The following is a 14,682-nucleotide window of genomic DNA, read 5'->3' on the forward strand; positions in this document are numbered from 1 at the left end:
TGTCATTTCTTTGGACTGCTCAGAGATCTCCTGATTCTTCGTGTGTTCTCATTGATGAGATCATCCTGCACGGACATGAAAGTTCTTGGCACACGTAGGCACTCCATAAAATTTATCAACTAAGTGAATGAAGGAGCAGAAAACATAATCATATGGATATAATATACCATAAGCTTGAGGGGTCTGTGTGGAGGGGAAGGATGAGATGAGGGAGTATAGAGAGAGGTTAGGTTTGCATGTTGGAAGAGACCATTGAGCTAAGTCTTAAAAGAAAGGAAATATGGTGGCTGAGGGTAAGCTGGTACCATGCAGGGGTACAGAAAAGAGCAGGAGTGGCACTCACCTGTCCCTGCTGTCTCCAGAGGCTCGATTCCTCAGAGGGATGTGAACGCTCTGCTTCAAGTGCACTGACCTCCTTTTTGCTCCATTAGCACACTAAGCTTGTGGTTTCACCATCTGCCTCAGGGCCTTTGCACTAGCAGCTGCCTCTGCCTGGAATGTTCTTCCTCTTGATCCTTACATGGATTATCCTTCTTATCTTTCAGATCTCAATTTAAGTTTCTTCTCCTCAAAGAAGTCACCTACAACTACCCAGTTGAAGGTAGCCACCTAGCCATTCTCAATAACACCATCGTATTTGTATTCTCTGCTAAGTTCTCATTATTCTTTCAAATTATCTTGACTGAATGTTTGTTTACATTCCATCTTTATCCACCATCACCATGAGAGCGGGACCTTTCCTACCTTGTTCATTGCTATACCTCAGCATGTTTATTAGCAATAAAATTTGTTGCAGGATTGAGTGAGCTATCTGGGAATGAATGACTGATCAGGAGACAAACGTGAAAAGAGATGCTTATGGTTTGGTGTGGCAAATGCTATGAGAAAGTGGAATACAAAATGTTATGGATTCCAGAGAAGGGAGCAACCAGTTTTGACAAGGACTTTCGGGGAAAATTCTGCGACTTGGGTCCCTAAAGACAATGAAAGGTCACCAATCCAAAGGATGAGGAGGAAGGGGCATTCTCCATCTTCTTTCCCGTGCTGCTGGCCAGCTGGATCTGTGTTCAACTCAGAGACAGCTAACGACACGAGAGAAGAACATTTTCGTGCATAAGATGCCACCTCTTTGCTGTCTGGCACCTGTAAGACAGTGTCTGGGCTGAATCCACCAGGCCTGGCCTGCTCGCCAGAGGCCCAAGACCAGAGACTTTTTCCTCAAGTCTCCTTGAGTTTGGATGAAAGATTTCCCTTAATTTATAGACAAAAAGAACATGCTTTAATTTCCTAAAGTGCTTCACAGCACACTTCCTTCAGGGATTCTGCATCTCTGAAAGAGGCGACAGGGACACTCTGGGTCTGAAGAGAGAAAGCGGAGGTGCAGCGCACTGGTCTCAGGAGTCAGACGCTAAATTAGGTCAGGGCCTTTGCATGTCTCCCTTTTGCCATGTACTGCAAGTGTCTGCCGTTGCCTTCAAAGGTCCCTTCCTATCTGCCACTGCTGACTGACCCCTGACCTGACCCAAAGGGTGATGACCAGCCAGGTTCTTGCCTGAGAATTTGAACTAAGTTCCAGAGGCTGCCAGTAACTGTGTTGGGTATTTGCGCTGAGAGATGCTGAGACAGACACTTGGACTGGCAGTCATGTTGGGCCACCAGGAAGGGGAGTAAGCAGCAAAGGAGACAGGAGGAGGTGCAGTCCCTTCCAGAAGGCATGGAGGGAGGAGCTATTGTTCTGGTACCCGGGAGCCCTGGTTATACTCTCATTCCTGGTTTTCTAGGGCCGGTGAAAGGCCAATAACCCTTTCTTTGCGTGATAGGACAGATTTAGGGATAAGACCCTAAATGGGTGATTGGATATGATTTTTAAAAATTTGTGCATCCTTAATTGAGGGAAAATTCTTCTTGCAGAGGCAGTACGTGGTAAGGCCTTTGTTCCTGCAACTCTCAATTGGGATGCCAGTGTGCGTGTGTATGTGTGTGTGTGTGTGTGTGTGTATGAGAGTGAGAGAGAGAGAGAGAGAGGGAGGGATCAGAATCTCCACAGAGCAGACACTGTCCTTTTGGATCCTAGTGCAGAGGTGGGGATTGGGGCAGAGGGCACAGTGGCAGGAGAGAAAGGGAGCTGTTTTAGAAAAATGTTCCCCAGGATGCCCATGTCTATTAGGTGAAAGGTGGTTGTATAGAGGGGTGCATCAAAACCACCTGTGAAAATAAGCCAACACTCACCTGGACGAGACTTGGGGAAACACACACACACACACACACACCAACAACTTGTAGGCTCATGGTCAGTCTAAAATCCAGCCCCCTGGTTGTTTCCTCTCTTTGGATTTGCCTGGCAAATCCTCATGGTTCTGGAAAGAGGCTGTCTTAGAGTTCTGCAGAGAAACAGAACAAATAGGATATGTATCTATCTATTCATATCTATCTATCTATCTATCATCTATCAACTATGTAGAGAGAGTGAGAGATTTATTTGAAGAAATTGGCTCATGTGACTGTGAGGGCAGGCCGGCAGGCTGGAGGCCCAGGGAAGAGCTGATGTTGCAGCTCGGGTCCAAAAGTAGTGTGGAGGCCGAATTCCTTCCTTCTCAGGGGACCTCAGTCTTTTCTCCTGAGGCCTTTGAGTAACTGGAGGAGGCCCACCTACATCTACTTTACTCCAAGTCTACTGATTTAAATGTTAATCACCTCTAAAAAAAACCACTTTCACAGCAACATCTAGAGTGGTATTTGATCAAAAACTGGGTAGCATAGGCTAGCCCAGTTGACACATAAAGTTAAATTGGGTCTGATGTAAAAGCCGTTCTCCTCCGCAAGGTACACGATCACTTACAAAGCCTGCGCTCACCCATGATTACGTCTGATCCTCAGGACAGCTCTGCCAGGAGGACCATCAGCTTCCCTCCTTTACAGCTGAGGAAGCGTAGGTTCGGAGATAAGATCAGATAGCGATAAATGGCAGAGAAGGGACTCCAGCCCCGCTGTCCGACTCTGGTCTGCGTTCCTCTAACTGCATCACACTCCCACAGCTGGAGAATGAGTTACCCCCATCATCCCTCTGCTCCTCCTCCTTGCCCAGCCTGAGAGACTTGCAGGAGTTGGCTAAGGAAGTGGCGTGGTTTCATTTTTCAGTTCTGTCTTGTGACCAGCCTCAGTGGGCCCCTCTGGGGCAGCCCCAGGAGTGTAACGTAGGTGTGCGTGTTTGAGTGAGCTCGGCCGGCACAGGTGCCCTTTGCCCCCAGCCGCACTTCCCTCACAGCTGCCTTCTTGCAGCTGGGCCCTGTGCTCTCAGTCAGAGGAGGCTCCGGCCCACTTCCTACCGCCAGACCTGGGGAGCGGTGGCTGGAGCTGCCACAGATCCGGCTGGGTACTGTGTGGGCCTCACCCATCCCTTCTGCTCTGATGGAACGCCATCAGATGAGCGCACCCCCCTTCCTGAGCTGGAATCTCCTCCCACCCCTCATACAGGGCCCCAGCAGCAGGACCGGCCTTCTGTTCCAGCCTATGTCCTGAGCTCCTGTTCTGATGAGTGGCTGGGCCCACATGGTCCTCTCGGGGTGGTGTAGCAAGACCTGCCCGTGGCTGTGGACAGACCCTGCAGCCTGGTGGCATCTGTGGCCTTTGGAAAGGCCAGGCCACCTTCTTTCCAGGACCAATAGGACTCCTTGCCTTCTCACCTTGGACCCTCAGCGATGGATCAAGTTTTGATTGGAGGATGAAATAAGAGGGAAAGAAGAGGTCTTCAGATCCAGGAGTGTCCACCCTGGTGCTTTTCCAGACATGTCTGTCTCCCCTTTTGCTCCATGTTTTGGGACCAGACTTCAGCTTAGGAGGTGAGAGGATTTTCGTTTTCACAAGTTCAGGTCCTATTTGCAGATAGCACAGGCATCCTAGGATTCATCTCCCCTGGGCCCTTATGTACTAGCCTACCACATGAAAGAGGGGCGGAGGGACAGAGCTGAGCACAAGTTCTCCAGTTTCAAAATGGCCCTGGGGGGAGAGGGAAGATGAAGGAAGAATTTTCCGAAGAAGGGTCACCCGGAGGATAAGACGTGTTTCCTTCTAGTTTCTGAAGGCCTGACTGTCAGGTGGCCGAGGAGGCCTTGTTCTGCATGTCCAGGAGAGCAGAAACGGGTCTCGGCCTGGAGGCAGGTCAGTTTCTCGCTGGGAGGAACTTGCTTCCAGTGCGGGCTGTACAAGAGGGAAGGCGCTAAGCACTGCCTTGGGAGACTGCGAGCCCGCAGCGAGAGCGGTGCTCCCCGGCTGGACAGCTCCACGATGGGAACCTGTCCAAAGGATTGCCGGCTTTGGGGAAGGCTGAGCTAGGTGCTCTGAGTTCTTCCGACTCAGGTTCTCCAGCCATGTGGATCTTCCTTGAAGCGTCAGATACGCCTGCCCTGCAAAAGAAGGGCGCCGGCGGGAGGGACCAGATGCCTCTCTCTGCCCCCCGGAGGCCCACCTTCGACTAGCAGCGGCTCCGGAGAGACCCCTATCTCCCTCTCCAGTCCTCCAGCCTGGGAAAGGGCTCCGGACCCTGGAAGCGGACCGGGATGACGCGGTAGCCCATTGGCTGCGAGGCGCCATGTGAACGGTGCTGGTTGGTTGGCGGGAGGGAGGAGGAGGCGGTTTCCCGGGTAACGGGAGGGCAAGGAGCGGCGGCGGCGGCGGCTGAGGAGCGCGGGCCGGAGCGCCGTGCGAGACCGGCTGGAGGCGGCGGCCCGGCGAAGCCGCGTGCGCGCAGGTAGGAGCCCTCCGCGCCACCGCCCCGGGGTCGGCCTGGGCTGGGCTGCACGGCGCCGGGCCCGGCCGGGGGAAAGTTTGCCGCGCAATGGGACGAGCAGGGAGGAGAGGACTTGGGGATGCTCTGGGCCGGGCTCGGGGGCCGGGCAGGGTGGGGACTGCCGGCGGGGAGAGGGCTGGTCCCGCACGGAGCGGCGCGCGGGCCACACCTCGCCTCCGGGACCCTGGCGGAAGGCCGGGGCCTCGTTAGCCCCGCGTCCGCAGCGCAGAGACCCGCGCACGCCGAGGCCGGCGGGCCCTTGTTCAGAGATGCGCTGGGAAAGTCTTCCCCAGCAGATGCGGCTGGGGCGCGCGGCGCGGGGCTCCGAGGCGGTTCTGCGAGCTGTGGGGCGCACTTTCCCGGGCCTCCGGCTACGCTGCACACGCCCCCATCCAGAGCGGGTGTGTGCCCCTCCGGGTGTGCGTGCCCGAGGCTGGGTGTATCTCCTTGTGTGTGTTCTTGTGTTTCTGGATGTCTTCTGTTTGTGTGTGTCTGTGCATCCCCCCTCTGCGTGGTTGTGTCTCTGGGTGTATCCTCACGTCCGGGTCCCTCTGTTTGCTGTTGGCGTGGGTGTCTGTGAACGCCCTCTCCGGGTGCTTGTGTTTGAGTATTGCTGTTTGTGGATCCTTCTGTCGGCGACTCTGTGTATTTTGGGGTTTTGTGGGTGTCTCTCTATGTGCTTCTCTGTGTATCTATGAGCGTATGTGTGTGTGTGTTTTGTTTGTGCCTCTGTTTTCTAGCCACCTCTGTCTCTGAATGTAGGTCTCGTACCTGTCTGCGTGTGTCCCTCTTGGGGTGGATGTGCATCCTCGTGGGATCTGAGCTTCTGTAGGTATCTGGGTGTGTGTGTGTGTGTGTGTGCCTCTAAGTCTGCGTGTGTGTATGTCTGGATCTCTACTACGTAGTGTCTACTACGCCTGTGTCAGTCTGCGTCTGAGTCTCTTCACTGTGTCCATATCCGTGTGTGTGTGTGTGTGTGTGTAGGTGGCTCCCAGCCGGGGCCACCAGGCCGGGCCTCGCGTCTCCCGGGCGTTCTCTCTCCCACGCTCCGTAGCCACGGGCGGGCGGGGCGGGGAGGGGCGCCCGAGCGCCGGGGGCCGCGGCGCTTCCCGGGTGTGCGCTCCGCTGAGCCGGCTCCTTTCTTGCCAGCAAAGGGACCCCGGCGGCGGCAGCGGCAGCCCGCGCCGCCCAGCTGGGGCCCTAGTGACTTATTTTTGTGTGTGATCCTTTCTTTTCTTCAGAGCAGAGGCGGGAGCAGGCTCCGCTCGTTCGCCGTGCGCAAATAAAGGCGCCGGGGTTGGCGGCTGGGTCAGCCCTCCCCCGGCGGCTCAGCAGAAGTGGCCAGCTCGGCGGGCTCCCTTTGGCAGCAAAAAGAACCCCCAAATAAAAACCCAGCCCGGAAGTCACGATGCCTCTTGGCTCTCTTTCTTACATCTTACGTAACTTATTTATTGATTGATTAATGAAAGGCTAGGTTTCCAAGAAGCTCCGGCGTTTCCCCTATAGGCACCAAAGACTAATTAAAGATGCTGTGTTGGCGATGAGTGTTAATTAGTCCATTCGAAAGGGGGATGCACCCGTGTAGCAGAAGCTTAACTCCAGTTATAAGATGAAACAGGTCAGGCTTCCCTTTCCCCCGTCCCCACCATCCAGTTTAAAACCAGTTTCCCCAGTCTTGGAGTCACCTGGGGGCAGGAGCAGCTAGAGAGAGGGAGGGAAGTGAGGAGAACACCAAAGGGGCTTTGCCCAATTTTGAAAACTTTGGATAATTTAAGAAGGATGTTTCTCCGAAGCATATAAAGTGGGCTCATGATTCCAACACCCAGGCCGGAGGAAGGAGGACATCCCACCTTGGAAGGCCTGGCCTGTGCCTTTTCTGGCACCTGCAATCCCACATTGGCGTTTGCCAGGCAATGGGGTTTTATTGCAGGAAGGGACCTCAGTGGGCCTCTGGGAAGGATGTGCCTACATCTGAGACTGGACCCTTTCCTGGTTCCCCATGTCCTGGGCTGTGCCCCCAAATTGGTCTTTAAATTTGTTTTCCCTGGGAATTGTCCAGAAGGCAGGAAGGATTTGGGCAGATGTAGGGTGAGAAGGGAAGCCTTTTGGAGACTGTGTTTGGACCAGGCAGGAGGAAGCCCTGGCGGTGGGTTTGGGATATCTACGCTTCTGGAGTTGACCGAGAAGCTGGAGCTTGCCCACATGCCCCCCCCTCCCCGCCATCCTATGGTGCAGTCTGGCCCGGCCCTCTCCTCGCTCCCCTTCCCTCGAAGCTGCTGCTGGCCTGCTTATTGCACCCAGAGGAAAGCTGCTGACATGTTGCTGCATTTAAGGACCAGTCCAGCAAACGTGTTGACTTCTCAACAACCCAGTTCAATGTTCTCTTAGTCCTGCCTTTCAGCTCTTCTTTATTCAAGTTTGTTTAAACTTGCTGAGATTCCTCTGGGCCGTGAGAAACCAGCACTCTTACTTCAGGGCTTGCTCTCATCAAGTCCGCCCTGCCCTCTCAGGAAGCGGATTGGATGTGGCAGCTAGCTGGTAGCATCATCCTTGTTTCGTCCCTTTCCCAGGTACCTCCCACCCCCACCCCCCCACCCCCGCCCTGGCTCTAGCAGGAGGACAGCAACAGCCCCAAAACTGGTGGAGACTGACTCACAGGAAGAAACAAAAGGCTCGCAGGAGGTGTTGGACATCCTCCCACTCCCCACGGGTGGGGAAGTATTTCTGTGGTGGGAGCGTCTGTCTCCATGTGCACTTGGGGTGTGTGCACCGGCTGGCGTGATGGGATGTGACAGAGTGTCGCCGGGGAGGAAGCTGGGCCTGGTGCAGAGTGCAGGGCTGTTCTTAGAGACAGAGAGATCCCAGAGCTGCAAAGGAAGCGGCCCGTCTGGAGAAGGCCCTTCCAAGTGGGAGACCCTTTTGGCACCTGGCTTTTTCCTTTTATTATTATTCATGAGGGGAGCCAGGAGCTGTAAAAACTGTGGACTCTGGACTCCAGCTGCTTGTGAAAAGCCAAATAACAGGGATCCTGCCAGAGAGGCACGGTTATGAGCAAGGACCCTGAAGTCAGACCTGGGTTCCAATTCTAGCCCAACCACTGCATAGCTGTGTGACTTGATCTCTTTGTCTTCAGTTGTCTCATCTCTAAGTAAGAATCCCTAACTGAAGCAAGACAACTGGCACAGTGCAAGTTCTTGATAGAGACTAGTTGAACAAATGAATGTGCAAAGCAGCAGACAGCACCTGGCGAATAGCAAGCATTCAGTGAGTGTTAGCCGTTGTTATCTTTTGGTCACCTGCTCTGTGTCACTAGGTGATCTTGATCTTGCCACTCTTATGTGCTATCATTATTTCCCCTTTATACATGAGAACACTGAGGCTCAGAGAGGTTAAGTTATTGGCTCAAGGTCACACAGTAAGTTTAGTTGCAGTGTTGAGGTTCGCACTGCTCTGTCTGATCCTCTAGTTTGAAGTCTCAGTTTAGATTCAGAAAAGGGTAATTCTTGGAGCCAGTTGGCCAGAGTTTATTTGCATGGAGATATGGAGCTAGAAAGAATGGATCTGAGAGGTTTCCCTTTTGCCAGAGATCCCTTTAAGGGGCTGTGGAGATGGGGCTGGTGGGCAACCAGAGGGCTCAGCTACTTCCTGGGCCAGCAGAGGGCTTCACTGATGCCCCCTCTTGTGCCAGCCACCCTGGGGTGTACTAGATGCGCCTCTTCTGCTCTCATCCATTCTTGGCAAATTCAGAACATTGGTGAGTTGGCAGCTCACTTGCAGGAGTAAGTCTGCCCTGGTGCAGCGTCTCATGTGGTGCGGGACAAGCCTCCAGCCTTTCTGCAGCTTCTCTCCCGGGGGAAGCCCTTCTCCCCTTCCCCCTCACAAGCCCTTTGTGCCTGAGTCTCTCGTCCGCCTTTTAACCTGCTTTGGCTCCGAGCCTTGCGGAAGCCTTTTGTGATAGGGGATGGCTTCGGCCTCGTTCCGGAGTAGCCACCGGTCAGGACAGCTGCAAGGGAGGGTCTGAGGGCTTCTGTCTACTGCCCGCTGTGGCCGGATCTGGCCACAGCCCTCCCGGAGGCTGGCGCGGCCTGAATTGTGGGATGGCTAGTGCGTTGATTAGAAACGCTGGCACGAAACTAGTGCCTTTTAGTAAAGGGCTGTTTTCCGCTTTTCCTTTCTTTCCTGGTGGTGCTGGTGCTATGTATGGGACGAGGCATTCCTAATTATTTATTGGGACATCTTCATGGGGATTCTCAAATCTGTCCCCAGCTCTCGGAGGCATTCATGGAAGGGTACACTCATGGGAAATGTTTTCCTTGGTATCAAGGTCCCTCCTCACTCCTCCCTCTCTGTCCCTCCAAGCGTCTGTGACGTCAGCCGGGAGGTGACTGGGTGCCTGCAGGTTCCAAGGCAGGGAAGGCAGCTCCGTGGCACAGTCGCGTCTCCGCCCTCAGAGGATCTAGGCAGCGCTTTTTCACCTCCCCGGCGGACCCTGGTGTCTCCCCTGCCACACGCTGCCTCCGCAGCTGTAACTGGGGGGAAAATGTGGATGCCTTTCTGCTTCACAGACCGTGGCTTCCCTATCTCATCACACCTGGGGGCCTTATTGCCATGATGCTGATGACGCCCCCCACATAGGTTTGAACGAGAGCTCGTTCCCGGCTCTCGTGTGCTTACTGCAAGAACGGGGGCCTCTGTGTGTCTCATGGGGGAACCCCTGAGGCCCCCCGGTTGCTTGCCCATGGATGTGCTCAGGGTACTGAGAGGCTTGGAGGAAGGTTGCTGGCTGCTGCCTGGTCTGGGCTGCAGATGCTGGGCAAGACCGCTCAAACCTGTACTTCTCCACAGAAGACAAATCTGACCGTGAACGTTTTCTCCTCAGGTATGGGTCTTACCCCGTGAAGGAAGACGACAGCCTGGGAGGGGAGCAGGCTCTGCGATGAACAGTTGCGAGAACTGTGAGGGGCGGCCTCGCGAGCAGCGTTTACGGTGATTTATGGGAGTCAGGGGCTGGCGGAGAGGGATGTGGATGCTATCAGCTTGGTGGATTAAATGCCCATTTACATTGTTATTGACACATAAATTATCTGTGCCAAGGAGACAGCGAGGGGAAGGATTTCTGGGGCAGTAATGTGGCATGTGCCCCAGGATATGGACTCGTCTTTGCCCAGATCTGTCCTCTGGGCTCTCAGGAAGCCAGCCTTGGAACTGAAGTAAAGCCCCGAGTCCCGCTCTCAGGATGCCGGCAGCAGCTGCCCTCACGGCCAAGGCAGCGATGGAGAGTGGAATTCCCGAGCGGATTTTAAGAAGTCAGGAAGACCTCTGAAGAGGTAGCGTGCATTTCCTCAGTGGGCGGGAGCTGTGTTCGGCGGCGTGCATGCATCCCTTTGGCCTGGGTTATTTTCTTCCTCTGTGGATTTGGAAGCATCACTGAAGGAGAGAGGGGATTTTCTTCCTGGGAAATGGAATCGGCTTCTGAGTCCAGCCAACAGCAGAAGAGAAAGGTGGTTAGCCACGGACTGGAAGATCAAAAGCGGGTGAGTGCAGAACTTGGTCGCTTGGCTGATGGTGCTGGAATTGCTGAGCATGACTCAGAGAACCCAGGTGGTCGTCAGAATGTTGTTGTCATCGATTGTACTCACTCGCTGTCCTTCTGGTTAAGAAGGCAAGGTGTTGGCTTGTGATTTGCTGGGTCCTGGGGCTGGGCTTGAAGCCTTGACTTGTTGGTGCGCCACGGGAGAGGGAAAGAAGGGAAAAAATTCAATCCTGGAGCCAGAAAGGCAAGGATTTATAAGCTCAGGGAGTTAACAAAAAGCGCTGGTGTTCTCTGAGTCAAATACGAGCTGATTTTTTGCGAAGCCGGTTTGGGATTCACAAGCTCTTAGCACCTTTTGGAGACGGCGCTCCTGACAGTGGTGGTTTTGTTTGAGTTATTTTCTGTGTGGTCTGCTGGCTCTTGTGTTTATGGATCAAAAACATATCCCACTCCACTCTTTGGCCCTGTCTGTGAGAATGTCACAGCCATTTAAAAAGGCCCGTTGAGTGTAGGTCATTGGCTGTCATCGGTCTGAGAGTTGCCGTCACCCAGGATCTGTACTTACCAGTTAAAGTTCAGCTTGTCTTTAAAAGCTAGACACATTTGGGAGTAGCATCGAGTGGCTGCTCATCTGGGAAGAAAGTTGAAGCAGTGTCTCCTCGCTGCCCTCCCCGGCCCGGGGGAATTGCTAGCACCAGGAGGTGGTAAGGGGTAAATATAGCTCGAGCAGAGCCAGAGTCTGTGTTAATCTGAAATGATTTCTGATAATTCCTTTGAAATGTTGTGGATGGTAGAAAAACTTCTGTCCTCTCAGTGTGGGGTGGAGGGTCCCCTCTCCTCCTGAGTCTCAAATATCCTCTCTCCCCGGTGTGAAATACACGTGGAGGTGGAAACTAGCCTTATAACTCTTCCCTATAATTTTCGATGGCTTTTGTGTGTGTGAAAAAAGGATTTTGTATGGGGTTTGCTCTGACTTTCAAAGGATAAAAATAAATGGAAACAAACTGCATTTTACAAATGTAGATACTGGCTCCATTTCTTAAAAAAAATTTCCACTCCCGCAGCTGCATGCCCTATAATGCAGAGAGAATGCTGCTCTCTTAGGTGCCTGCATAAGGGGCACTTGTCCTGTGTTGTTTGATTTTTTCGGTGTATAACCTACGAGACCTGTCTGCTCTCATTTCTACAGGAGCTTTCTGAGAGGTAGAGGAAAATTGGTAATTGTTTTGAGCAGAACCCAGGATTGACTCTGCATTTTACTAAACGTTAGCCACGTTTGGTATCCAGACACTTAGTGGAGGAACATTTGGGACCTCTGACACTGTAGGCGATTTTAATTGGGCTGGTACTCGGAGATGATATGCGATGATGACGGCCTCTCTCTCTGGCTAGGAGTAGATGTCTGTATTTCCCATCTGTTCCTGGCTCTGGCTGTGTTGGGTCCACATGGACTACGGAGCCTCTGGAAGTAGAATATAACCCCAGCAAGGCTCTGCGGCAGCTGGGGTAGCATCAATTGGTCATGCTCAGCTGACATTCATTTTAACTTGAACTCTAGCCGTCATGGCAATTATTAAATTTATAATGATATATGTAAGATCCATTTTAATGACTCTCCATGCTTGAGTGAGCCCTCACTCGTGCTGGCAAAGTAAGGCGTCGTTGAGTATTACATTTCATCTCCTACTGAATTTTCCAGGCACTGGTTGAAACTTTGCTTGGGAGCGATTGGGTTGCTTTTCCTGATCTGCGTCGTGATCGAGTTCCATATTGCTTGAGCACAGTTTCTGGGCTTCTAGAAATACCGCTACTGCTGTGGCTTCTGTTGGCGGCGGCAGCTTCTGTTGGTGTGTCCGTGTGTGTGTTTGTGCGTAAACACGCACCCCATTTGCGTCAAGTGTGAAGATAAACATGCCTGCCAGCACGCAGCCTGGAATGCCTTGTCCGTGGAGCTGAAAGGCGACTCGACAGTGTTTTGGCTCAGATATCGCGGGTGAGCTGAAAACTCCTCTTCAGGGGGGGATTGGCTGGAAATCCAACAAAGGCGCAGTCGAGGCATCTGCTGGGGAGCTAGGGAGGCTCCCAGCATGCCTACGTTACCAAGCGTTCCCTGGCACGGATCCTATGGCACTGCTGTCAGTGTGTGTGTGTGTGTTATTCAATTGACAATTGTGGGATAAGCTGGGGAGACAAGGCAGAGGGAGAGTGGCTGCCTTCAATTTTGCTCCATTTCCTACTGTCCTGAGCAGCAGAGGCCACTTTGTCTAGGGGCAAATGGGTTTCATGCGCCTTGTCGTGACTTGGTCCCTGTGTGGGGTTTCGTGGAGATGAAGGCTCTAGTTCAGGGCGCCTCTGGGATTCGGATCTTTGGAGGTATTTGCCTGTGCTTTCTGCAGTGAAGAGTGCCATGAGCTGGGTTCAAAGGCCAACGGTGCTGTGTGATAGCTGTGCAACCCTGAGAAATCTACTTAACCTCTCTGATCTTTAGATTCTACAGTTTTAACAGAGGACAATAGCATTTAATTACAGGGCAGTTGTTGAAAATAAATGAAATAAAGCTGGTAAGGAATTTGGCACTTGGTGATTGTTTAGGAAATGTTCTGTATGTGCTCTGGGCAGTTTCAATGTGAGATTCCTTTTTTTTCTTTTGTTCTTAGAGGGCTGATGTGATTTTGTTTTCGATCATTAAAAAAAGTGCTCAAGTAATATCTACTCATTGCACATTCAAACATTACAGAAGGATGCAGAGTGTAATTCCTCTTTTCTCTGATTCTAGCCAGCAGTGACTGCTGATAACAGTTTGGCATATATCTTTCCTGACTATTTTTGGTTTGCATTTCTTAATAAAGTAAAATCACACTCTATATTTTTAAGAAACTTGCTTTTTCACTTAATATAGTGTGGATATCTGTCTGAGTCATTACGTACGCACCTATTCACGCCTTTTAACGACTGAATAGAGTTCTTTTACAGAATGGGCCAAATTTTTTAAAACTAATTCCTTATAGATGTACATTTAGCATGTTTCCAGGTTTTTGTTTTTGCTTTGTGATTTTTTTTTTTTTTTGTATTACAAAATTCTTTTATTCATCTACTCAACAAGTATTTAGGAAGTGTCTTCCACGTGCCGAGCACCATTCTGGAATCTAGGTATAAACCAGACAGACAAGGGCTCTTCTTTCCTGAAGCTTACATTTTAGACCAGCACTGTCCCACAAAGCTTTCTGCAGTGACGGAAATGTCCTATTCGTGTCCTGTACACATTGGTAGCCGCTAGCTTCACAGAGCCACAGAGCACTTGAAATGTGGCTAGTGTGACCGAGGACCTTAATTTTAGATCTTATTTCGTTTTAATGAATTTAAACTTAAATAGACACATGTGCCTAGTGGCTACCGCATTGGAGAGTGCCTCTCTGAACAGCAAATGACAGGAATTAACGACATCATCTATTTGCAAACAATGGCCTGTGCTCTAAAGAAAATAAATAGGGCATAGTGGTGTAATGCACGAGGGAGGGGTGCATTTCATATTTATAATTGTTTTTAATTAATTTCCTTTTTAATTGAGGCATAACTTACATCCAGTGAAGTGCATGCTTCTTAGGTTCACAGCTGGAAGAATTTTTATACCTCTGATACACCTGTGCAGCCGCCACACAGATTGAGATGTAGACCATTTCTTGCCCCCAAAGGGTGAGTTTTCACTGGTGAAGGGGATGCCTCCCTGAGGAAGTGTCTTTTCCGCGGAGACCTCAGTGATGAGCAGTGGCCGGTCATGGGAAGATGGGTTGGCTGGCTTCAGGCATGGACGTGCCCACTCTCTCCCTGCAGCAGGGGTGGGTGCCATTCAGAGCTCCTCCTGTGGTGACTTATCTTGGTGCCACTTACAGACAGCGGCTCCCTGTGCCTCCCTATGGCTTGTCAACTTCAAATTCTGTGCTGAAGTCAGGAAAAATCCAGAGAGGCAGGGGCTGCAAACTGCCACGGAGAGAAATTCAGCGAGGTAAGTTCTGCTCAGTGCCTTAAGAACCTACTTAACTAGTAGGGATGGGAGAAGTAAAATCTCCCTGACAGACGCCTATTGATCAGTCAAGGGAATGACTTTCTGATTGATTTTTCTCTACTCCTCCTTAGAAGTTTGTCCTTCACAGATGGGCTTTCCCGCAGAGGATGAACACTGTAAAATAAGAATTGTTCAGGGTCTTTTAAGATATCTGATGACTGAGTGGTGACAGAGATGGTTTAGTCTGAATATTCTCCTGCCTGTCAGCTTCTCGGCATGAAAGCCTCCTGGAGACCGTTTTTAAAATGACTGTGGAGACGGTGAACACGGGTTAGTATAACTAAGCTCCCCCGGGTTGGC

The 14,682-nt window shown here is 51.7% G+C and overlaps 1 protein-coding gene across 3 annotated transcripts in view; it reads left to right on the plus strand.

Moving 5' to 3' along the window:
- The first annotated feature begins 4,638 nt into the window (after positions 1-4,638).
- Positions 4,639-14,682, plus strand: part of NAV2 (neuron navigator 2) — a 706,422-nt gene continuing 696,378 nt past the window's right edge. For all 3 annotated transcript variants that reach the window (XM_070274944.1, XM_070274945.1, XM_070274947.1), the window contains exons 1-2: positions 4,639-4,747; positions 9,666-10,320. In XM_070274944.1, the coding sequence (XP_070131045.1) occupies positions 10,246-10,320 (75 nt within the window). In that variant the 5' untranslated portion in view covers positions 4,639-4,747; positions 9,666-10,245. The remainder of the gene's footprint in view (positions 4,748-9,665; positions 10,321-14,682) is intronic.

Source organism: Equus caballus, chromosome 7 (genome assembly GCF_041296265.1).
Source record: "Equus caballus isolate H_3958 breed thoroughbred chromosome 7, TB-T2T, whole genome shotgun sequence".
In the NCBI taxonomy this organism is placed as follows: domain Eukaryota; kingdom Metazoa; phylum Chordata; class Mammalia; order Perissodactyla; family Equidae; genus Equus; species Equus caballus.